The sequence below is a fragment of the Temnothorax americanus genome, unplaced genomic scaffold (genome assembly GCF_048541705.1).
Source record: "Temnothorax americanus isolate GAGA-0224 unplaced genomic scaffold, ASM4854170v1 Scaffold13, whole genome shotgun sequence".
Classification (NCBI taxonomy): Eukaryota; Metazoa; Arthropoda; class Insecta; order Hymenoptera; family Formicidae; genus Temnothorax; species Temnothorax americanus.
In genome coordinates this window covers 856,227-881,579 of record NW_027509264.1, presented here as the reverse complement: position 1 = coordinate 881,579, position 25,353 = coordinate 856,227, and the positions used below count along the sequence as shown (strand labels likewise).

Here is a 25,353-nt window from a genome sequence, read left to right as displayed (position 1 = left end):
GACTCCAAGAATTTCGTAAGATGGTTGCCCTGTGAACACGCACGAATTTGTATACGTTCGAGATGTACGCTCGGCTGTCGGGGCGCCTTTCAATGTGCACGTTCTGCAAGAAGTGGGCAATCTTGCCGCGCGACTTCTCGTCGGCTTCTTTGTACGAGAGGGAAATTTTCCGTTCGGATAAAACGCCGTCAGACGAGTAACGGAGATCGCGAAGTCGACATACTTTCGTCTTCTGCGTGTCTTTGTGTGCACGCGCAACGTATATATGCGCGTCTAGGCGGCTCGTAAAATCTGCAGCTTTTATTACCGCGCGAGATTGAAGAATCAGGTTGTAAAGGACTGAATCCCGTGGATGAGGGCCGGAAATGGGGTGGGAGAGGAAAGACGGAAGGGCGAAAGAGTGGAAAGAAAGAGCGGATAAAGGAGAGAGAGAGTTGGCGCTGGGACGGCGCAGGAATCGCCGACACGTTTCATGGATTTAAGCGCGAATCGTTGAAGTATGAAAGAAATATCTTAAGCCCACCATGATCCTGGTTTTAATTAAAACGCAATCGTGCGTCTGATATCGTTGGCTGAGATTTTTCATGATTTATCTTGCCGGCGAATAATTTACCTCGATAGCCTCCGCCTTTATCTTCTCTACGGTCCATTTTTATAAAATTAAAATACCTGCGTCTCTCGCAACGGCAATGCAGCGAGAAACTCGCGCGGTAGAGGAGCGATACGAACTTCGTCGGAAACACTTCGTTCTTTGAAATCAGTTTCATCCATCGTGCGTCTTCTTTACGACGCGACGTCCCGCCGCCCTTCTTCGCGTTCCTTTTCCTCTGTGTTTCCTCATCTCCTCGTCTATATATCTTCGGCGATTGCGACTTTTCCAGCGCAGTGACGTCGAGGATAAGAAAGAACGATGTTCCCGACGACACTATGTCGGTTCTCAGGACCGATCCTTATTGCCAGTTACTTCTCGCCTACGCTCTCTGATTCCAACCGGTAGTCGAGAAAGTTACGAAGTTCCATTTGGCAGAACCCGCGGGGACTCGCGTATTTCATCGTTGCCCTACGAATTCTGTTTTAATTTTTGCATTTCACTTCGAAGTCAACGCTTCTAAAACTCATGTAAAATTGCTTCGAGGAGTTATGTTAATAATAAGAGCCTGAACACACTTATCCACGTGATTCTGGCTCGAACTTCATCCGAGAGAATTCAATAAATCTACTTTAAGTTATAGGTTAAAAGTTTAACAATTTATGCAAGATATATATAATGAAATATTTCCTTAAGATTACTTTATGGTTACTCGAAGTGGACGCATCATTATTACAAGAGAAAGGAATGTACATTCTCGGTATTATTTTTAGGATATATTTTACAGGCATTGCGATCTTAAAGCGTGTGATATTTGAGCACGATGTACTTTATGGCATGTAATTAACTTGTCGTTGCAAAAGCAGAATTCGCTTAATAATGCATAATTTAATTGATTAAATATTCGCACTCGTTGTGTTATTGTCATCGTCAATGTTGACATCGCCGTTTGTCATAGGCAGGCTCGTGTCGCATTGTACATAATGTTAACCTTAACGAACGAGACGACAAGAGAGAGGAACAAGAGAGGTTGCATTCGTTCCAAAGTTTGATGTCAGAACTGCCTTGCAATCGTCAGTTGGCAGTTCTTTTTTTTAGTATGTCAGAGGCAGATGCGAATCAGCGTTCGATATACGAGCCAGCCGATGCGATGTTTTGTTCACGGGCGATATTTCGAATATCCGAGTACGTGCTTAAGCAAGTTGAAAATCAATAAGCAAATCCCGACAGATATAAAGAAAGTTCTGACGCCTCGCTGAAGAGATTCTTATGATTTTTAAATGTTGTATACAAAATACAGGCATTAATTGTGCCCGTTTTTTAAATCTCTTCATAATAAAGTAGATTTATTAACGTTAAAACGGTTTAGTAACGTAAGCTTTCTATCTTTATAATTAAATCATACGTTTTCAATACTTTATCCAGTTATTAAAAAAAAAAACTAGATTTTCTGACCAGGTCAATCTGATAACGTGTAAAATGTTTAATTTGAAATTACCATCAAAATGACTCGCATTGCTTTGCAGGGCAAATAAATATATTATTGGAATAAATAATTTATGGAAAAAAAAGAAAAAAGAAATTAGTTGACGTTTGCGACATTGCGACAGCTGTATAATGTATACTTTAATACAGCGAGTGCCGTGGAAGTCCAATGGATAGACACGTCCGTTTTTACAATAGTTAGCGTTATCGATTTGGATTATAATGGAGTGTGGAGGGAAACATTACTCTGCGACCATAGCGAGAGCGTTGTGCCCCGGTTTGAAAGGCGGCGCACGCATATAGCGATATGTGTGTATACATATACTCCTCGCTGGTGTTATTGCTGCACTAGTACATGCGCCCGAGTACGCTCGTATCGTCTTTCTAATGCACGATAGTCGTCGAACACGGTCTTTATGCGCGAGCAAACGAAGATAATCTCGTTTTACGCACGGAGGGCTGCACTAATGAGGGGCACCATCTTTTGTTATACTAATCAGGCACTTTTCTTGCACATCCTTCGTATCTTCCGCGTATGTTTTTAAACCAGTACTCTCGAGTTACAATAGGATTATTCGTGCTTGTAAAAATGTGAATTTTATTGTTAGGTTTTTTTACTACTTACAAAGAATTTTCAATGTGCAAAAAAATGACGAAATATTTATAATAGCCACTTACAATTTATACTGTAGAGCTCTCCAGTTGAAAGCAAAAATTGCGAATTCATTTGCTGCGTAACCATTCGAGCAGATACCGTACTACATTATCCAAACGTTACATGATTTCTTGTGCCAATAATGCTTCTTCATTACTATGCCTCCTTTATATTCATCGACAAAGCGGAACCTTACTGACATAATTATCGCGAAACAATGGACGCGTACTTTGAGGTAAAGGCAAAGGATGGATAATATATGACGTAAGACAAATATGCAGATTGGCAAAGAGACCTTGTGGCGAAAGAACGTTATTATGTGAGAATCTTCGATGCGTTACCTAACTAGTTCGCGGGTCTAAGGGGATGAGCATGTGTGCCTAACGAGCTACGGAGACGGGGGATGAGCACGTGGATAGGGCCGCAAGTCGAGAGTGGGGAGGGGGAATTATTAATCATGGCTGGGATTTCATAAAGCTCCGCTTAAGCTGTGCACAGTGCATCGTTTATTACCTGCTTCTCCGTGGGGGCTTTGCACAGCTCGGAAATACACCGGGTACGGTCTTCTGCTTTGAGCTTGCTTTCGCGTTGCCGAGTAGGTCTCTGCTGCGGTGATCTTGCTGCGAACGTTGCCATGTCTGCGGTATGCCGGCAATCTTTCCGAAAATTGAAAGTCATCGTGCGAAGAGAGTAAGCAACGCACCGCGCCGCGCCGACCAACCCTCGTACGATTAAGCACATCCACGAAATATCGGGGTGGGAATCCGGCTTACGGTTTAGACAGACAGCGAGTTGCCCGGGGCGAACTTTGAGGGCTTATTTCCGGAGACGTCGAGCTCGCCGTTTCCCCGCCGAGCTTTCGTGTCTTTGCCCGTGAGTGTCTCGACGCGTCACCTGCGATCGTGATATCACGTGAATTCACCGTGCGATTCCTTTAACGGCCGGATATCGCGATGATCCCGTCGAGCATACAGAAATAACGTTTAACGGCTGCGTTTCCCCGAATACGGTTCACCAGGCGTTCGTGCTAAAAGAATGTCACAGAGAACGGTGAATACGTCACGGTGAATACGGTATACGTCATCCTACGGTTCTTTGTCGTTTTGCCATTCTTCGTTTTCTTTCCGATTCAATCTTCTTTCTTCTTTCCTCACTCCGGGTCTTTTTTACTCTGCTTTCAACCGTCAAGTCTCCGTTCGCGTTTCGCAGAAGTTTTTCAACAATAGAAATCTACGCGAACCAACACGTGCGCTATGCAGCCGCGTGTACATGACGCGCAAGGGGTGCGATCAAGAAGGGTAGTTTTCCCTGTAAACTAAGTAGCACCGCGCGAATCGTACGGAGGGTCAGCTTGAGGCGCACTAAGAAGGGATTATCCGAACCGGTATTCGGTAATTGCTACTAGCAATTTACCGGGGTAAATCCCCATTAACCGCGCCGACGAACCGAGCGGCGGACAGTCATGTTCCTCCGTGTTGCGTGAGACACGTCTCCGTGCGTGTAAGATGGATTTGTCAGCTGCGCGAGATTGACGCAAGCATTATTTTGGCTCAACTTTGAGGAGAATTTTAATGGTATTGTTAATGATACGATGCATCAAATATTTTTAGTTTGTTGACAAAAATGCATGTACGACAAAATGAGGCTAAAAAATTTGGTTGAAATAATTGGAAATCTGGTTGAAACAACCTGACTGTTTGGTGAGAAATGAACGATCCATAATTTTTATTAAAATAACCAGACAAATTTGGTTAGTCGCATTCTGGTTGAAGTAACCGGACAAATTGGATTAGAACAACAAAACGTTTGATTGTAATACGATGACAATATCTTATTAATGTAACCAGACTTTTTGTTCGATGAACAACTGTAATCTGGTTCATTTATCCAAATAGTAAGGTTAATATAATTTTATGCATTATTGCTTTACGTTTATTTTCTATACTTGCATTAAACGAATAATACAACCTTATTAATGTATATAAATATATATATGAAATAAGGTTGTTATTCGTGTCAGGGTAAAATAAAAGATTACATATATATGAAAATTACTGTAGTATTTTTATAGAAAGTAATTTATTCAACGTCTCTTTTACAATATATAATAAAACAACAATTGTTCGCAGTTAACTAATTAAACTTAATATATAAATTGATAAACCTTAAGCTATATTGATATTAAGCTTTATCAATTTATAAATTGGATAAAGTTTACAAGGCAAACTTAGTTGTAACTAAAAGAATGCCACTCAGTGGCAAACGTGCTATAATTGCAGGGAAAGGACTGAATAAATTAGGCACATTAACAGCGGTTAAACCTACAGTGTCCTGAACTTCAAAACCATGAAGGTTTTCGTTAAATCCTATAGTATACGGATTTTTATAGATTAAACACAAATCATTGTTTTCGTTACATAAAATTTTGAGTATAACACCAAATTTAGGAAGACTATCCAAAATATCAATAACCACACAGAAATTATGTTTGTATGTTACACCTTTATGCTGTACCCAGGCAACTTCCATGCATTTTCCCATAAAACTAGGAGATAAAGAAGATTTGAATGAATGAAATCCATGAATCTGAGAAATGTGATCAGTACGAAGAATAGGCCCCATCTTCTGATTTTCACATAATATTGCTGTAGATAAAAATTTGTGACATAAACTAAGCTGCTCTTTTACGGCTAATGTATGAGTAATATTTTTGCGGGAGCAAGTTGCATTTGCAGCAAGTTTAAGTAAACGATTTTTTGATTCAAACCGCATAACACTCAAATGAGACAGAGGCCCGCTTTTTTTCATTATTGTTTTATAATGAGTCATATTGTGGTGTTTACATTTAAGATTATCATGGAAAAGGTGAAGATATTTTTCATGGTGTTCTTCTACTAGAACTCCTAATAACTCAGTACATTCTTTCTGAAGAGATTTAGCATTAACAATGTCATGTATCTTACGAAGAATCAAGAAATATTGCCATACATCATCATGAAGGACATCTTCACCAAGAAGAAAGGGAAACAGTAGTATAAAATTACTCATTTCACTAGCCGAAAATTTTAAATCTTTTTTCCTTATTTCATCATCAGTTATGGGAGGTGGCTTGTTTGTTATGTCATTGCAGCCATAATCAAATGCTTTTAACCGTTCATTTAGACAGGACAAAGAAATTTGTTTTGTGTTAATTATGTAATAATACAGAATATGAGCCATTCCATATTTATATGCGCCCTCATCCAAATCATGCATTTTGTCTACCGCAGCATTAGAAGTAACATGGAAATTATCTATTTTGTTCCATACACTATTTTGTTTGATACCGCACTCTGTTAGATGTTTAGTTTCTACGTCATTATTGTAATTTGTTTCAGTTCGTAATAGATTTTCTTTTTCAACGGAGCATGAATGAGCTTCATTTCGTGACATTTTGCATAAACGACAGTAGTATGTGGCATTGAAGCCTCCTGCAAAATCTAACGCTGAATTTAACCCCAAATTGTCTCCCAAGATTAGGCCTAAAGCAAAAAATACTTGGACAACACCTGTCTCGGTCTCAATATGCAAACCCTCTTTCTGTAAATAATTGATTTCATCTACGAGAATACCGAAGACACTAGTATTATCAAATTGACTTCTATCCGCAGAATGAAACAGTAAAGCAAGGAAAATGTTAGTCAATTGAGAAGTAAACTGTGGAGGTAAACATGGTATAGAATAGAAAACAGCGCCAAGTTTTTGGACAGTAGCATGAGAACCGAGTGCGTTATTAACTTCTAAGTCATCAAAGAAAAAAAAAAGAGGAATAACGATTTTATTCTTATAATGGAGTTGCACTTTCTTTTGCCAAATCTCACCTTGAATAAAATTTAAAAGCACTCCTTTCTCATTCTGCACACTATCCATATAATGGAGAATAGTTTCCAATACTCCAGGAAGAGATAAGAACTGTCGCATAACTTTCCTTATAGGTATAAACTTAGCTTTAACATCGCACGTATCTTTTGTAATATGACCTTGAATGAGTTTCTCATCAAAGCGACTTCCAACTATATAATCTATTGCCTCTATATAATGTCCACTGTTCTTCATTTTTTGCAGTCTTTGATATTCTGTTTCCATATTTCTAAAAGGTTCTTTAAGAATTTCCAATCCTTTCTCTATCGCAGTCAATACATCTTCACTCAAGATCACATTTTCCAAATTGTTTCTAATTGAAGGTATTAAAAGTGACGAAATGTTATTGAGAAGATCATGGGTTTCATCCACTATGTTTTGAACAATACTACGTGGAAGACTTGGAGTGGCATAAAGCTTAGTTATAAAATACAAAGCAAAGTCTTGTACCGTATTCAAAATATTTTCATTCTTTTCGGAATTATCACTATTGATCGCATTCTGACAATCAGCTACAGCGACTATCTTCATATCTTGATCATGAGGCATGCTACCACAATCAATATCAAGATTTGTTTCAGATCTGTTAGTAGAATGTGATATGGCGGGAACTTTATGAAATGAAATCAAGTGTCTACGAAAGGCACGCCATCCTTTAAAATCTCTATAACATTTTTCTTCTTGACACATAATTTTTTTATTTACATCATGCCATCGATGACTCATTTGAATATGAAGATAGAGTGCTTTAACGGACAGAAATGGATCATGCTTACAATCTTTTATAATACAGCGAGACATGATAACATTCATCACAATGACCATGTATTAAAATTAAAACTTGCATTAACCAAATTAAAGAAAAAGGAACTATAACTGCTTCTTTACAAAAACTGTCGAAGAATACTAAATAAAATAAACTAGTAAATAAAATATAATAATTTTCTTACGAGACAACTCAAGTCATTTATATAGAGTATATGTTATATATCAAGAAAGCCATAAAAATAAAATATTAAATTTTTCCAAAATTTGTAATATTAAACTTATAATATTACCTTGTTACAAAAGAAAACAAGTTAAAAAACATATTATTTTTCGGATAAACATTTTAATTGTTTACTCACTTGAGGTATTGTTTTGTCCCACTGTGTACGTAAGTCATACAATGCCAATTGCAAAAAATACCAGATAGCCTCACTCTGAGGAGAATATTCGGCATGCAAAGCATGTACGCATTTAAAACATACATCCACTGCCGTACGAATGTTATCAAATCTATAATAGTTCTTATCAATTACTACATAAAAATCCTTGCACAGTGATACAGTAGGTCCGACAGCGATAACAAGTGGTTGAATTTTGGTTTTCATGTGTTGAGCTTTGCTTCTAATTCGTTCTACATTTGGCACCAAATCATTCATTACCTGAATAGAATAACTTTGTAAGAGGACAAATACACACACACACATACACAAACATTAAATAAAATGAAATAAATAAAAAATAAACAAACATTTTTGTTAATGTTTGTCGTAAGTATACAGTTTCAAATAATTTACCTTCACATGAAGAATGAATCCATCTATCATTTCCTGGGTAGTAGGTTTCCATCTCTTTCCATTTGTTAGTGGTACAGGAACTGGACTAAAGAGATGTCCCAATTTTAAGAAAAGATTTAAGTGACAATTATCTAAAAAAGCAAAGTAAATTTTTTAATAATAAAGGTTAACAGAAGATAAGGAAAAGTATCAATAATATTAAAAACAAACAAATTAAACACATTTGCAACGTGAGATGTGTAATCTTATGTACTTAATACTTATATACTTAATATCTATAGCAATAAGAGAGAGAGAGAGAGAGAGAGAGAGAGAGAGAGAGAGAGAGAGAGAGAGAGAGAGAGAGAGAGAGAGAGAGAAAGAGAGAGTAATATATTGTTTCAAAATCATTCTATATAGATATATATAATAAGGTTACCTTCCAAAGACAATAGTAATGATGCTTTCCTTGCAAACTCCGTCCATTTACTCCACATTCGCGTATCGTAATCAGGATATAATTTCTTAAAATCGGCTAGAAGCTGAAAAAGGAAAAAAATAATGAAAAAGTAATCTTTAATTATCCTAAAGTAACATCTCTCTATTGTTGCAGATTTACGCACTTATATAAAAACTTACTAATTTGTAGCCAGTTGTCAGTTGAAGAGCACCGTATTTTATAATATAATCATATACGCTACCCGTTTCTCGTCGTAGCTGTGCTAATCTTACTTCGTGAGTCGCATCCCATTTTTCTTTCACTTCTTCGTATGGATCTTTATGACAATAAAGCCACTCAAGCTTTCCAAGCAAATCGTCGTTTACATTGACTGCACTATTTACAGCTGTGAAAAATAATATGTATATGTATTGATTTTATTTTACGAATTATTAATTTCAAATATTTGAAATTGTCCGCTATTTCGAAGGATTTTGAATTGATTCAGTCACTTTACTTTATACGTCAGTAATTTATACATTAATCATACCTGATTCATCAGAATCTGTCGAGTCTCTCTTCCTTTTTTGCCTCAATCCACTTACGCGTAAATGTTTAAGATAATTTGTATACTTGTCGTACAGTTTGCCTTTGGCATTTACTTTCTTTCCCGTTGAATATCTTTTATATGGAATGTAATATGCCTCCTGTAAAAATAAGTATGTAAAAGTTTAGCATTTAAACCAACAATTAAGCTATACATACATCTCCGTCTTAGAAGTATTATATATCTGTACATCTTACATTTTTGTCAATTTTTTAACTATTATTTTTTAACTGTAAATAATAAATTAGAAATGCTAAGAACTTGCTAATAAATTAAACATTCTAGTTAGGTGCAATGGAAAGCTGGATTACAAACCTGAACTTCTCCGGGAATGGCGCTTTGTATTTGCGAGGCTATTTCTTCAAATCGTTTGTTGGTTATTCTAACACATAAATACATTACATTACTACTATTGAAGCAATAGTACAGCACAATATAACAAAAAAATACAGTAGTACAATAAGAACAATTATTTCAGAATGCAGATTGAAGTAATCAATTTTATATTACAGAAAAACGATAAATGTTTTTGTGTATCAATTCTTTAAGACATGGGAAAAAATAACTTACTTTTTGTTTTCATCATCACTCAGCTCATGTTTAATAATCGCTGAACAAAGTTTATTTCTCGCTGTGTCTTTCTGTTTATTATCCTGTACTCCAGTCAAGACAGCTATAGCAGCTTTTACATCTAAATCTGTGTCACTGAGAAGTTGAACAAGCTAGTAGAAAAAGCACATAAAACAAAAAATATCAGTTATAAAAAAAATAAAAATATAGAAAGTATTACTGTGTGCATATATTATACAACACATAATGCAAGTGTCAATGCAAATTAAAAACGGCTTTACTCACATTTGTTCTTGAATGTGTCTTTTCCTTGCAGTTTAAATTCAATTCATCTTGCTTTCCATTCAAAGGTGCTGCCTCATTAGGCTAAATATGTAAAATACATTATAATCCATGCATGAAAAAAATAATTAACGTGTAGACTAATACTGTACAACATTTGTAAATCAAATTATTTATGTAACTTTTAATCCAGAAGTCTTACTTTTTTTTAAATATTAAGAGATTTGATAATACAACACAGTATAGAAAGTATTTAAGATTTAAGAATAAGATAACTGTCATAAACTTAAAAACTGTAGTGTATAATATTAATTTTACTCACGTGTGATGTCGTTTCTTCTTTATCTGATTGTGAGACATTAACAATGTTATCAAAAATAATAGTAGATCCGCTATTTGAAGTAGAGGGACAAACTTCATCTGTTATATCTGTTGTCTCTGAGTCATTCATAAGCACTGTATAGAAAGGTGACGCTGAACCTGTTGATATCTAAAAATATTTAAGATAATTGTCATAAATATTCTAGGAAAATTTAAGATATCTTATAGCCAATTTCTTCACCGTCGGATAACTCTATTCTTCGGTTAACCTCACTCTTCATCTCTTTCTAAGGGGGCTTTCTTAAATTAGTAAGAGATGAAGAATGAGGTTAACCGAAGGATAGAGTTATCCAACCGTGAAGAAATTGGCCCTTAAGATATCTTAATATTCTTATGATTTTCTAGGTGCCACTAAAATCTTTACTACATACCTCTGTTGATAATGGATCAAGCTTATGACTCTCAAGTTTATCACAAAATTTGGCTCTAGGCCCTGCCTTCGGTATTACATGCTGAAAATCGGATGCCTTCATAATTCTCATAGCCTCATAATCAATTTCGTTGGCTACAAAATCAATAGCCTTAATTTAATAATATAATACAGTATGCAACATTAGACTGCTCAGTATTACGCCATTGTATTATAATAAGCCTATGTATAATTCGACGTCTAATCAACGTCGAAATTTCGAGATTTCGACGTTGATTAGACGTCGATTCGATGGGTCATTTCTCGCTGGGTATATGGTGTAAATTATACATTGGCTTATTATAATACAATGGCGTGGTATTGAGCAGTCTAATGTTGCATCCGAAATCGAATCTCGTAATAATTATATCAAATTATACAAACCTTTGAAGATTTCGATGTAGTCTTCATAACCCCACTCACGAAGTAAATCAATCGTTTTCGTATCCATCTTATTAGTGCCTTAAGCTGTATATTGTCTCGCACAGATATACTCGGACGAAACGAAGGCCGCGCCGGCCGCGGGGGTGATGCTACACGCGTCGCCGTCGCCGTCGCCGTTGCCGTCGTGGCCGCGCGCACACACGTCGTTCTCGTCGCTGCCACTCCAGAAGACGATCCACCCGCGCGGGTCCCACGTTCGCGAAAACGGGATAAGGACGATACGCGGGGAGAGGTGGTCTCACTCGCGCACGTCAACACACATCGCCTCGCCACGGGGACGGGGATATCGTTTCCTTCGCCAACGGGGACGAGGTCGCGTCTCGCGGAGGGCGAGAAAGAACGCGGGAATCGCCGCGAGTCCGCCGGTACCGATACCGTCCGCGCGATTTAATCACCGTCACTGCGACAGTCGTCGTCGCCGTCGTCGTCGTCGTTGCCGCCGCCGCTCGCCGCGGTGAAGAGATCGTCGCACAAACGCAATCACGCTTCGAAGGGATGATCGCACAAACGCAATCACGCCGCGCTATCGTGAACGCAACAACGTCGCGCTCCGAGGTTGGGATGTCGCGCGTCGAGACGGTTGAAAAACAAAAGAAAATAGTTTTGCGCGGGCTTCAGTTTAACACAATAGGTCAAAATAACCAGACACTTGAATGTTATTACTAGACACATGTGAATCAAACTATTGGATTAACGTGACATGTATGATTACGATAACCAGAAATTATGTTTAATTCCACCAATACTCCTTTAATCATACATGTCACGTTAATTCAACTATGCTCTTCTTCCCTTGTAGTTATAATAACTAGATGGTTGTATATTATTACTACAAATGCACTAACCAAATTCTAAACGGTATCATACCCAAACATTCTGGTTGCGTACCAGAATATTTGATTAGAATAACCAGAAATTCTGTTTATTTCAACCAAAAATTTATTAACAAAACGCATCTTGTTAATTCAACCATGGTTGTTTTTTCCGTGTGGCATATCTTTTTAAACACAAAAATTAAAGTTGTTATAAGAATTCGTATGCAACAGATTTTGAAAGGATAGAACTTGAGAAATAGAGAAATTTATTCAATTACATGAATCGCTCTGATGATCTAACGTGCGTCTATAATTTCTATTATTAAAATATTAGAAGTATTTAAAACTTAATTTATATACTATAGGTAAATGTCACAGTCGTTCTTGATCAAAATGTACATTCTAATCCTTTCCTTCGATCTACTCGAGTGGCAGTTGGTTTATTGAACCAGGATGGAGAGTCCTCCCCGAAACACTTTTGCACAGGAGACTAATGCGATATGTAACGTGACGTTAAGTCGAAATCGCGCGGGCCGTATCTCCTACGATGCTCGGGTCGTAACTGCTCCTCAGAAACGTGAAGGTATCAGAGTTAGGTAGGCCGTCAGATTACGATCCATTCCCCAATTCCCATTTGTCCCTCGGTGAGAAGCGTAGCTGCGCGAAGAAGATCGCGGGACGGCGACGGCGGGATAGCGGCTGGAGCTCTGAGTCTCTGCATCTGGGGAAATGTGCCGAGATTACGGATCCAATTCCAATAAAGTTTAGCACGTGAGCCGACTGACAGCGGGCCAATTATTATTTAACCGGCGCACCTTGCTCTACCCTTGCGCCCGAAGTTGGAGAGGACACTTTAGATATTCGCGAACATCTTCTGGGACGTGCTGCGAAAGAAAGTGCTTTCAACAGCCTCGATTTATATCTTTCGGCCGTAAGATTTTGAGATGGAAATCTTCAGCGTCGCCGTTGAGACAGAATACCGCGGCGAGTTCTGGGGAGGACCGACCGGTCTTGATGCAATTAAAACGTAATTTTATTTGATCCTGAAACTTTTCGCGGGCCTTTGGCACGAAGTTCCCGGATAAAATTGATATACTCTTCGTTAAAGTGAACACAATTAATCCTCGACGGGTAATTATTTTGAAAGTTCGTTAAGGTTAGCTCATACGTCGGCGGAATGTTCTCTTTTGATCATCTCTCTGGTAATAGCAGCAAAAGAGTCGGGTGGGTTTTTAATCTTCTGCTTTATAATAGCAGCGAGCCTTTAATTTAATCGATTTTCTCGTTATAGCATTTTATTACATATAATATTTTCTATGTGCAATAATCTACGTAGGAAAAAAAAATAAACTGTGAAAATGTGATTATTACCTTTTTAACTGGTAAAATTTACTGTTAATTTTTAACCACAAATAAAATTGTGAAAAAATATGATGACGAGCGAAAAGACTTTATCCAGATATTTAAAGTGATTCCTATATATCCATAATTTTGGAGCCTTCTGTGGACAGATCTGATCGAATTTTTTTCGGATACGGATTTTTTACGATATTAATCGTCTATTATTTTAGCCTTTCTCGTGCGCGTTAATTAGCTCTTGATTGTACTCAGCAATTAATATTGCATCCTTGAATGCATACAAAAGCGAGATACTCTCTAATACGTGATGACATAAAAAGGATTAGTTAAAAACGCACTCACGGATGCGGTTTCACGAATGACATTAAACATTTACAGCTTCCTGCTTCTGAAATTGTGGATTCTACCTAATCTCTTGAAACAGAATCTCTCTGAGAGACGGAAATCAAGCAAGTAGAATTATCCGATCCCTCGCTCTGATGCGATTTCTTCTTCTGCATTCTCTCTCTCTTTCTCTTTCTTTTTCTCCCTCTTTCCTTCCTCCTTCTCTAGCTCCCTCCCTCCTTCTCTCTCTCTGCCTACACCTTTGTAATCGCGAGAAGTGCATCGTCTATTTGTAATGAACCTCTTGGGGTCGTAGCATTAGGTTAGTCGAGGGTAAACGCAAATATCTTGCGTTTTTCTTTCAGATGTCATATCACGTTGACGTTAGTTGGTGCACTCCTGCATGAGAAAACTAAGATCGATTTCTCAAGGTGTCATATTTCTCGAGAGTTTCACGTAATGAACTGTGGCATAATATTTCTCATAGTGCATTACGGACGCATACATTAGAAACGGAAAGCGCATTGCGGGAAATGTTATGATGCATCGCCCGTAATCCGGCATTTTTTTGTATCGCATAGTTTGACGACTACGTTAATGCTACGTGCAGTACGATGGAATCGTTTCCGCATTCAAAATTGTGGTGTAGAAACGTTATTCTCCTGGCACGCTAATTCAACGGGCTCACCGGTTTGGCGGTATTTAATGTTCCGTTGTTGCGACGGCAAACGCGATAGTACCGCGTGCATTAAAATTGCGTCGCTCGAAATATAACTGCGAGCGTTAAATGATGCGAATTTTCGCGAGCAGTTATTTATTAAAGGTTATAATTTATTAATAGTCGAGACTGCTCGTTGATGGCTTTAGATCTTTGTATTATGACATCGGAAGCGAGAGTTCTCATCGATTTTTTCTAGCCTAGATATTTTTTTCTCCACACAAAATTTGTATTTTGCGAAAAGAACTCGTCGTGCAGTATAAAGATTATTTCAGGTGTATTAATTTCTTTTTTAAATTTTCCAAACGAATGATCGATTTCTTGCTCGGAAGATGAAGACGCATATTGAGGGAAGCGTAAACAGCGAGCGAGTGAGAACGAGAAAAACCTGCATAACACACGCGACATACGGCGACGTGTATCGATTGGGCCGCGGAGTTAGCTCCCTGTTGCACGAAGACCAAATGACGGCATATTATTCCCCACTTACCCCCCGTTACGTCGGTAAAGAATACGGGAACACGACGTAAAATCGCTCGCGTGTGGCATGAATCATCATTCATTTCATGTTACCAACGACGTCGGGGGTACGCGTCGGTGCCGTGCACCTGCACAAGTGCACGCGGGTATGCGTGAGTCCACGCGAACGCCGCAACGACGCCGGGCTGGTGGACGCCGGGCTTTTATCTCTCTAGAATCGGTTTACATGACCGGCATCTGATAAATCGAGCCCAGGCACAGTGGGATACCCCCTTATTTACTCCCTTTACTCCCCCTCGTCGACTTGCGTTTGTATACCTTCCCTACATTTGTTAAGACATTGAAGGGAGGAATATGTGAGACGACGTCGCGTATAGATTATTATTGTGGCCATCTTCAAGATTGCAGGATCCATCGGAATTTTATGACTTTTTCTCCCATGATAGTCATGTCACATTATTAAATTACACTTCTCTTGCATAATCACTCATACGTAATTAATCGGAGTACAATAACAGTTGTAATTTCAATATACCGGATAGTTATTATATAATAATATTAGATATATAGTTAAATAAATTTAATATAATATAACTACATCTGTGTGTAGAAAAAGTTAAAAAACGCGAATTATCCTGTTTCCAGTTAAAGAATTTTTGGAAAATCACGAACGTCGCGCGTGGCGTTCACAAACAGCTGTTCCCACGCCCTTAAATTCAGTTCCAATGGGTTTACACGCATTGTCGTTAAACGATGACAGAAGAGATCATACTTATGTACGAGTAGGGTGAAAACGGCGAATCATGATATTTAAGTGGCGATCGTTACCCCCTGGCGCTTAAACCTCGTTCGCCAAGCGGGTCCGGCCGTGCCGGAGCACATCCTCGATAGATCCCTGTCGGGAAACTCCCACGCTGAGGACGCGCACTTTTTACAGAGCCGCTTTTTTCGGAGGCACTCGGAGGGTTCCGGTAGGACGTATTACGATGACAAAGTGGCGTGTCGTGCTGGTGGATGTAGCTGGAACGGCGGGGGGGGGAGGGGGTGCGCGAAAGAGTTCGTCGATTATACGTGGCGAGAATATCAAACAAATTGAGTGCGGATCCATTCGCTCGCTCGTTTATAATGACATCAACGCGCTTGCTTGGGCGCGCGTGGACGCGCTGTCATCAACGCGTGTATGCGTGCGTGGTTGCGTGCATGCGTGCATGCGGTCGACGCATTTCATGCGGTTTCGCGACGAATATGCACGCGTGCGAGCGAACGTCGACGCGTCGTGCAAAAACCGTTGTCATTAATGACATAACGGCACAATAGGACAAAGCCGTCGATGCAAACCCTCTCTCCCTCGCTCGTTTGTCGTACACTCTCCACTTTTCTGTCAATCCCATGTTTTTTCACGGATATCTAAACGTATCGCCACTACGATGCCGCGTATTGTTCTCTTTCAGCCTTTCTATCGCGCCGTTATTCGATATAAAAGAAGAGCGCGCGCGCACACACTGTTCGTAATCCGTTTCCGCGTACGGTGAATCGTAATGTGCTCAGATATGAATCCTATTGACACAACTGCAAACAGCGACGGCAAACTGTTGTATTGCGGGAGGATTGTAGCAGGACTGTTTCGCATATCTCCGGGATTAATTAAACTGAACAAATTCGCGCTAAACGACGCGTCGTTCACGGTATTTTGTTTAATTTATCAGGGCGTGAGATTTCATTTGTATCTCGATGCTGGAGTGACCAGTATTTAGAGTACTGTTTTAATCGTTGTGTATTTAAATTTTTGCGCGAGGATATACCAATTAACTGTTATAAAATCTCATAGCGATGAATCGAAATCAGTGAAAAAGAGGATGATCGGATAGCGTTGCGCGCGGTGCATCGTGCAACGACAATATTATTTCGCGAATCGAGTGAGGTCGGCATAAATCTCGTTGCTTTAAATAAATGTCTGTATCTGTTCATATTTATTTCGATCGCCATCGCTGCCTGTTAGATTAGAATAGCGTTTCACGCTTCTCCATTTCGCCAAGCGTTGCGGAACGATGGGTTTTCGACTAGCGGCTCGGCGAAACGTATTTCGCCGGGTATAGGCAGGCGCCGAAAGACCTCCTCGGCGTCGCGACGACACCGCTCGCGAGCGCGAAGCCGATGATTAATGACCGTGCCTCTGATATATCGCTGTCATTTTTCACGCATAGATGGGATCCGTTGATATTCCCTTTGCCGCGCGCGCGACGCACTCACACCGAGTGGCGCGTCGTGCATTTTCCAGAGACGACAGGCGCAGCAAAAACTCGACAACTGCATTATTATACGATGAGGAGGGGACGCGAGAGCGAGAGAGACGCACAGAGAGGGGAATGGAAATCTGCCGTTACAGATACGCGTTTTGGTGAGCCGCAAAAAATTCGTAAGCGCGTACTCGCTGACGTATCAATGTTATCGGCTCCGCGGCTCGTAACTTTTCATCGCGCCTCTCTCAACGGCCGAGGATTTACGTTCGACGCTTCGCTGGAGCTGAATCCGTTCTTGCGTCCGCCGAGGGGAAATACGTAAATACCCCGATTCTAACGACGAGATATCTACCCGGATAAGGATGATGGTGCTCGCGAGTTTCGAGGGACTCGTCGCACGCGCGCGCGCGCGACATGCAAAGAGTATATACGTGACGTATTCGCGACGTTACTATCTCGCGCACGTCGCGATGGCTTTCGTCGCGTGCGCATTCAATTCGGCGAGCTTACGAGAACGATATGTTCTCGTACGAAATTCACGTCGACGGAAATATATGTCCGAACTGTATATGTGTTCGTCCGATCTCCGAATACCCGAAACGCGCTACAGTTAATCTACTACCGATATCGGAGTTGAGTTAAGTTGAACAGAGTTTATTAGCGTGCCTGGGAATACAGTGTTTTGAAAATAGATGAAATGCAGATGAAGGAGAGAGAACAATATATAATGCGTTGAAGAAAATATTTATTTATACAGAAGGAGCTAAAATGCAGTAATACAGCATCATCGTCGGTTAATTCTCTGTTTGTAAATGCTTCAAAATAGTGTGCGGATTGCAGAAGTAAATTTTTTTCATGCACGTTTGCTCGAGTAATCACGCGGAGCCTGTAGAAAATGGGAAATTTTGGCTTGAGTTTCCGCGAACGCGGCGTCGGCGTCGTCGTGGTCGGGGTAAGGGAGAGATGCAGAGTTGCGGCAGCGATGCGAGTGGCAAGCTCAAAAACAAGTTCGCAACTTTGGCGAATCGGAGGAAGGGGCGACTCTTGTCTCCGGCACGGTACGTGACTCGGCTTGCGGCGAATTATTAAACTGCCTGGTAATTGAATCTGACCGGCTTTTGACCACGTAGATGCGCGCTGCAGGTCGTGGTTACTTGCGTGTTGCAGCTCCAGTTCCCGTATGCGGAAGAATTAGCGCGGAAATTATGGACGGAATTGCGCGAGGAGAATTCTATTTGCCGCTATACAGTATCGTGCCGATTATTTTCGCACGAAGAATAGCGCCGAGTGTCCATGCGTAAATTTGCAATCGTGATATGTTGCTTGGAAATGTAATGCACGTTATACAATGCCTAATTTGATGTTTAAATATGTGTCCATTGCATATATCTTAATCTATATTTTTCAAAATTCTCTAAGAACATGATAATTTTTTATTGATGAATAGGTACACAATTATCTTGAATTGCCGTTTGTTGAATCAGAATTGTGTTGTAAATATAGAATTTGAATGTCGTTTATCGCATACATTAACATTTTATCGTTAGATTATACTATAAACTACTGATATTCTTCGCGGCACTTCGAGCGTACGAAAACGGAAATAATGTCGGTAAAATTTGGCTCGCCACAGAGTGGTCGTGCGGGAGAAGAAAGAAGGTTAAGGGAGTTAAAGTTAAAGCAGCGTCGTCGAAGCTAGGCTCGGGTATATTAGGTTTATCGTTTCCACGAGAGGAGAACCGTTGAGGCGGCACAACGGATGAGAGGGCCGGGACCGTAGTGGAAGGTGACGCTTTTCCATCGCCGCGAGATTGAATAATTCAAAAGCGCCTTGCCCAGCGATTTTCAAACGGCGAATGCGCCCACTTCCGCTTGCGGACGCAATCCCTGCTCTAATTCTGCGTCTCCGAATAAATGCATACTATTAACGCGAAGAGAGACGACGGGACGTGGAGATACGCTTTCATTCTGAGAGAGCTGTGTGTTCCTCTCTCAATCTTACTATCGCCGGAAAAGGGATTTCTCTCACTGATCTCGATATTCACCGACCGTCCTACATTTACAGCGACGAATCAGAATTGAGAATATATTTCGAGCTTCCTACGTGATCACGCGCATAATCTATTTGATATTTTTTTCGCAAAACTTTGCTGACCAGTTAAACATTTCGTCGGTTATTAGTGTCGCGAAGAAGACCGTCCGAGTTTGTGCATCACGCGCCATGTCAATTCGCCGCAACGAAGAGAAATCGCCGGTGAAGGTCCATGGGTCGTCGCGGAACTTCCACTTTGATTTTCCTTGCGCGCCTCTGTCATTTATTAAGATCGACGCTTTAAAAGCGGTCCGGGACTGGGGCTCTCGGTCGAGCCGAGCGTTGCCATAAACCCGTCATCGAGGTTGTCACTTCCGGCCCGGGAGTGGCGTTAAAAGGACGCAGAGGGGTGCTCGCGCGGCACGTCGCGAAGTCGGTCGACGTCTCAAAGTGATTTCAATGTGTCGTTAAAAAAAGGAGAGAGAGAGAGAGAGAGAGAGAGAGAGAGAGAGGGAGGGGAGGGAGAAGATGGCAAAGCGAAGAGGTGAACGCGGAAGGAAATATTCGAATGACGACGACGACGACGTTTTGCGCGCCGCGGTAATGGCGCCGTTCTATCACGATTATCGAGCCGCGATTCTGCATGCGACAAGGCGTCGTTACTCCTCTCTACCTTCTCTCTCTCTCTTTCTCTCTCTCTCTCTCTCTCATCCCCTTCCTCCTTTCTCACCTTCTCTTTCTAGGCTACCCTTCTGCCATCCTTCCGACGACAATCACCGTCTTCGGTCTTGCGCTACCCTTCTTCCCGCCGGTGCAGACCTCGTCGAGTCCCTTCATTCCGCTTTGCCACTTGACACTAGACGCTCTTCTGTCTAGTGGGGCATGGCTGCATAGGCAAAGCTCAAAAACCTCCGACTCGCCTGTCGGCATAAATGCATGCATATGTACATACATATTCGCGACTGCATACGCAAGGACCAATGTGCATCGTCTGACAACGTGTCACTGCAGACGAAGCTCCAGACGTCTCTACGTCATCTTGCGCATTTCTTAGCGTTATTTCCTTCCTTCGTAGCTCGCTCGAATCATATTTTTAAACGGTGTTTCTTTTACTGAATGAATAAAAATATCGCGTGTTTATATACTTATTCTGTCGAATCGATTAAATCGGCACCAGTTTTAGGAGGAATTGAGAGATATTTCATGATATTTTTTCTAGTTCTGGTTTTTAAGGCAAAATCTCGTAGAGAGCCGCAAAACTCTATATAGATATTCCGGCACTCGAATATATCATATTTCACAAGTTCGCGCAGCGTGGCTGCTGTCTCGTACATGAAAGGGTGTTGATTGGATCGTGACGCACCTGCAATGGCCTCGTTCGTCAGCGGCGTTATATTTCGAATTTCGCGCTCGCGACTCCCAAAGAGTTCGAGAGAAGGCAAAATGAGGAGCGGATGGGCGGGAATTGTGCAATTAGCCGACGCGACGGCTCGCAATTATCATAATTGCGCGATGTAATTGTATTACTCGTAATTTACTACGTACAGCGCGTCTAATCTCGCTGGATGGTGGAGGGAAAATGTTTCGGATATGAAAACGGGAGGTGGAAGCGGCGACGAAGACAAATCTCTCTCGTAAACTTCACATTGCACGCGCGCATCTTCAAGAAGAAGCAACGCAAGCAAAGCGTTCCGTGATGAGCATCGCGATGCACAATTGCCCTCATTCGCACGAAATAAACGCGAAAGAAAATCTTGCAAGAACAGTACGTGCAGGATGCATGTATGATAGTGCGATGCGAAAAATTGCGTGTAAATTCAGCAACAGTTTCGTAACACGAATGTAAATGTGCAAAATATGCAAGATTTGTTTCTTTTCTCACGTGAATAATAACGATGGGTCAATTTGCAATGCAAATTTAATTTTTGGAAATACGGCGAGGCGATAATGTAACGGGGACTGGAAGCAATCGGAAATAGGATGAATCGTGAAAGAAGTTGTGAAGAAACGTAACAATATCCGACAATGTAAGAAAAGACCGGTGAACGTCGTCAGGGGAAGGATCGAAAGAGAAGATTATGTTATGTTATCGCGCACAGGAAGTTCATGAAACGTTGTCTAGCCGTTGGCAGATAGTTGACCGTGGTCGTTCCTTTATATTAGGCCCATAAAGGCAGCGAGCCGGGGAGTGTATATGGCCGGCGATTGCCCACGTCTCCCATCCCCGGTTTTTCCTCTCTGTGCTTCCAGTGGTCGGCGAGGCGAAGCTTTTACCGGCGGTAGAGCAAACGGGAATGCGATTAATGGATCTCCACTTGCTAACGGAGTGATTTGTCGCGGGTGGAAGATTTACAGGGGATCGATCGCTCCGAGCATCCGCGACACATCGTCTCTGCAAGGCTCTGATTCATCTGTCGTCAGATATTTATCGCGAGTAAAAAAGAAGGAAAAGAAAATTTCATTGAAATCCGATACGTAATCTCAATAATTAAGTATTTTGTTAAATTAATTATTTTTGAATAAAATATTACAATTGTCAATTTTCTGTAGATTTCTGCAGTGGCTTGTACATTATATTGAAATTAAAGGATTTGCGTGAGGATTTTCTACGACCGAGTATCCAAAGTCGATAGGTAAATGAGAGAAATGGAGGACCGGTTTAAATAAATCTCGCACCTTTGTTCGCGCGAGAGGAAGCAGAGCGTGACGCCAGAACGAAACGTGGAAGCGGTCCGAAGTAAGCTAAAGAGACGAAGAATCCAAACCAGAGAAGTGTGCTAACGACGCGAGAGTGGCGCGCGGAGACCGTCCGTTGCCGACAAAGCGAGAAAAGAAGAGGAAGAAGACAAGCGGCGGAGCAAGCGAGCGAGCGAGTTATGTAAAGGACGACGGTTCCGGCAAACCGAGAGGACACACGAACTCACGGACGAAACGGACGGAAAAAGTGGGTAGCCAGGGGATGCCAGGAGGAGGTTGGGAAGGGTGGCAAAATAGCGCGCTTTGTGCGCGGCAAGTGAGACGCCAGTCTTTATGACGCTACTCGGCCATAACGACGCCCATTGCATTGTGCTCCATGTAAAGCACACCCCGAGCTGTAGACCCGGGTTGAGATCGGCCTTGGCACCGAGGCCAGAAATTCGCGAGCATCGCTCTCGTCATCCTTCGCCTTCCCTGCCTCGCGGCCGTCTTCCTTTCTTCGCTTTATAATGCACCGCGTGATAAAAGAAACGAATGTCAACCACGGTCTTTTTAGACGCGTCGACGCGATTCATCCACGGAACGGAGAAAGTTGGAAATGTGTCTGGCTAAAGAAACTGGCCATTCCTCATCGTGATGATCGTTCTGCGACAGTGATTCCTTTGAGTCCCTCAAGTTCTAAACGGTTGAGTATCTCTGCGAGCGGAGGATCACGTGGCGGAGGCAAGAGGAAGACAGGCTATGTTTCCGTGAATCGCCTTAATTGACGTCTCCGGTGCGTTACGTGACTCGCAACATCTTACTTGAAACGTACTATAAAAATTTTGATTATAGATTTACATCGTTTCGCGCAAAACATATTATACTTTCAGAATATTTTCTGCAATGAGTTTAGACGTCTAGCTCAGGCTCCTAGATTTTACATGCACAATCAATTAAATTGGTCACGTATAATTTTTTTGCAGTATACGCATTATTTCCTTTGTATAATAAGATTAGGTAAATAGTGTCTGACGACGAAGCGTGTCGAAGCGAGCGGGAGATGACGGGAGGTTTACTCGCAGATTATGATTAGTGATATAAAAGTTGAACAGCCTTCGAAAATTCTATAATAAATTTAGCGTCTAATATCCGTTCATTTCAGAATGCTCTATGGCAAATATTATTTTTTCTTTTTAATGAACGTTGGGAACTTTGGTGAAGAATAATTGAATCCACCATTGAAGAAGTTTGTCGATGAAGAATGCAAACGACAAGGATGCGGAAGCGAGCGTTATTACTTTTAGCCTTTCTACTCGATAGATTGGTGTTCTAGAACTTGCCACCGCTCTCAAACGACGGGATGAGTGGTATAACGGAAATAGATCGAAAGACACTCGGTGGCAGGGGGGTAGGGGCAAGTTCTGGTTTTGATAGTTATGATTGCGACGGTGGCACGCCCCTCTTCTAGTTGGAGTTGCCGCCTGCTGAGTGCCATCCGTTTCCTATGGTAGTACCCGTCTACAAACGGCTCTGTGCTTCTGTTACAAGCTTAATCTCTGTTAAAGATCCTTTGTAAACACGCTCTCAAATTTGTTCCTCTCGATTCGCTAATGATTTTCCCGATTGGAAAATAGTATCGCAAAACTACTTAGATCTCAAACTCAAATTATTTACGGTCATTTAGCATGTAAAGCGATAATGGAGTACCTTTGTATTCGAAACGGAAGTTTCGTAAATTTTTTGCTCGATTCCGTCGAGAAAACAGATTTTTAAAGAACTCTCTCTTTCTAAAACCACAGCCGTTATATAACTCATTTGAATCAACTTATTCCTCTTCCGAGCTATCTCTTTTCTCGCTTGTTCTCTCATCGACTTCAACGGATAATAATGTAGTCGAATGATGCGCCGGTGTTTTTAGGCGCGAGTTACTGCCGCTTCCGCGGCCGCCTGATTTACATTTATTGCGCCGTTTACATAATGGCGCCGCTACATCTTCCGTTATTCCAACTAATTATACTCCCATTTAGATAAAATACGATTCCGAGCGCCGGACATTTGAACTTTCTGTATGAAGTTGAGGGATTCGGCCACTGGTTAATTTTCGCGGTACCTCGCACCCGCGCGACTGCAGTTTATTTGCCGTTTCTAGTTGCGACTATCATTATGCTACAGCTGCAAACAGTAGAATGAAATATTTATTTTTTTATATGTAAAGCATGAAAAAAATCTAGGCGGAAGACAATCTAATGATTTTTTATTCGTTTTTTCATTGTTCTGTCCGATCGGCATGAGAACTGCCGCAATTGCGCTCAGATCTCATAACATCATTGCGAGGATAAATCAATCTCCCATATCGGCTATTCAAGCGCGCGCGGCCCGCCAGATTAATCATTTTTCTCGCAATTGGATCGTCGACTGATCGATAGGGTCGTTATACGTAGCGAAGTCAATTTCGCGGCGATCACATAAATTGTCCGGTCGTTACGGAGTCCGGCGGTAAGCCCGCGCGACGAGCAGATTTCACCTGGAAACTCGCACGGTGCGCCAACACCGTGGAGAATAATTCTCGCGGGCTGTAGCTAATTGCGATTAGGTCAAGAGAACGGAGGCTTCCCGACGGAGACTACGGGGCTACGTAATCAGAACTACGGAATGATCTTATTCCGGATGGAAGCCGCAGCTTCCTTCGGCGAACGGAGACTGTCGTCTCCGTCTGCAGGGTACGACCGCTGCCTCAGCAGGTCCATGGCACGGTTAATTGCCCTCGTTTGTTACGATTACGCGAACGATACATCCTTTTTATCGTCATTTTTTGCTCGAAACGACCGTTGTCCTCTTTCCTGGCCCACGTTCGTGTGTTCTTAGCCAGCCGCATATATTTCCTGGGCGAATTTCTGCTTAATGTCCGATAAAGAAAGATCGGTAGCAGGACCGTGCCCCCGCTAGATTATCTCGAACCATTGCGGACGTAATACCTATACATATATAACATCGTGAGAGTAAATACGTATGTGCTGAGGGTAATGCGAGTCTCTCTCTCGCGAATTGTTTCTATCAGGATATTTATCGTAAGTGATTTCAAGATTCGAATTCATTATGATTTATGTGCGTAATTGTATATATACGAACTCTGAGTGTACGCATTACAAGTTAATGAAAACCTTACAAACATTTGTCTTGTTATATTAAGTTAATTTGAAAATTATAAAGAATTAGCAATTCGGAGATGCGCGTTATAACGTCACTTGAGAGATGTATGATCGTGAAGTGACTACTATGTTATAACGACAAGTTTCATACGTCTCAATCGTTGCGCAATTTACTTCATGATTCCTTTCTTTCCTGTGAGGTAAGCCAATAGCGCGACGATACGTCATTCCAAGTGCCGTCATTATTTACCGGAT

At 41.2% G+C, this 25,353-nt stretch overlaps 2 protein-coding genes across 4 annotated transcripts in view; one reads left to right on the top strand and one right to left on the bottom strand.

Annotated features, from left to right (window-relative positions):
* Positions 1–25,353, top strand: part of Sema2a (Semaphorin 2a) — a 320,164-nt gene that overhangs the window by 106,031 nt on the left and 188,780 nt on the right. The gene's annotated exons all lie outside the window — the stretch shown is intronic.
* On the bottom strand, positions 7,627–12,291 carry LOC143893930 (uncharacterized). Of its 3 annotated transcripts, none has more exons than XM_077399801.1 (11): positions 11,243–12,291; positions 10,821–10,954; positions 10,391–10,558; positions 10,072–10,152; positions 9,787–9,938; positions 9,532–9,598; positions 9,160–9,316; positions 8,810–9,015; positions 8,610–8,712; positions 8,192–8,322; positions 7,627–8,056 (listed from the first exon to the last, which is right to left on the bottom strand). In XM_077399801.1, exons 1-11 carry the CDS (start codon positions 11,307–11,309, stop codon positions 7,721–7,723), a joined length of 1,602 nt encoding a protein of 533 aa, XP_077255927.1. In that variant the 5' UTR covers positions 11,310–12,291; the 3' UTR covers positions 7,627–7,720. The 3 variants fall into 3 exon arrangements, with proteins under 3 accessions (XP_077255927.1, XP_077255928.1, XP_077255929.1); XM_077399802.1 differs by having other exon boundaries at positions 10,821–10,901; XM_077399803.1 differs by having other exon boundaries at positions 7,944–8,069.

What these genes read in the sequence shown, in the direction of transcription:
- LOC143893930 (XM_077399801.1), bottom strand. Translation starts at nt 11,309, where the DNA reads ATGGATACGAAAACGATTGATTTACTTCGTGAGTGGGGTTATGAAGAC. An exon ending in AGTGATGATGAAAACAAAAA is followed by an intron (nt 9,599 to 9,786) that starts GTAAGTTATTTT and finishes TTTATGTGTTAG; the next exon opens with AATAACCAACAAACGATTTG. An exon ending in CCATTCCCGGAGAAGTTCAG is followed by an intron (nt 9,317 to 9,531) that starts GTTTGTAATCCA and finishes TTATTTTTACAG; the next exon opens with GAGGCATATTACATTCCATA.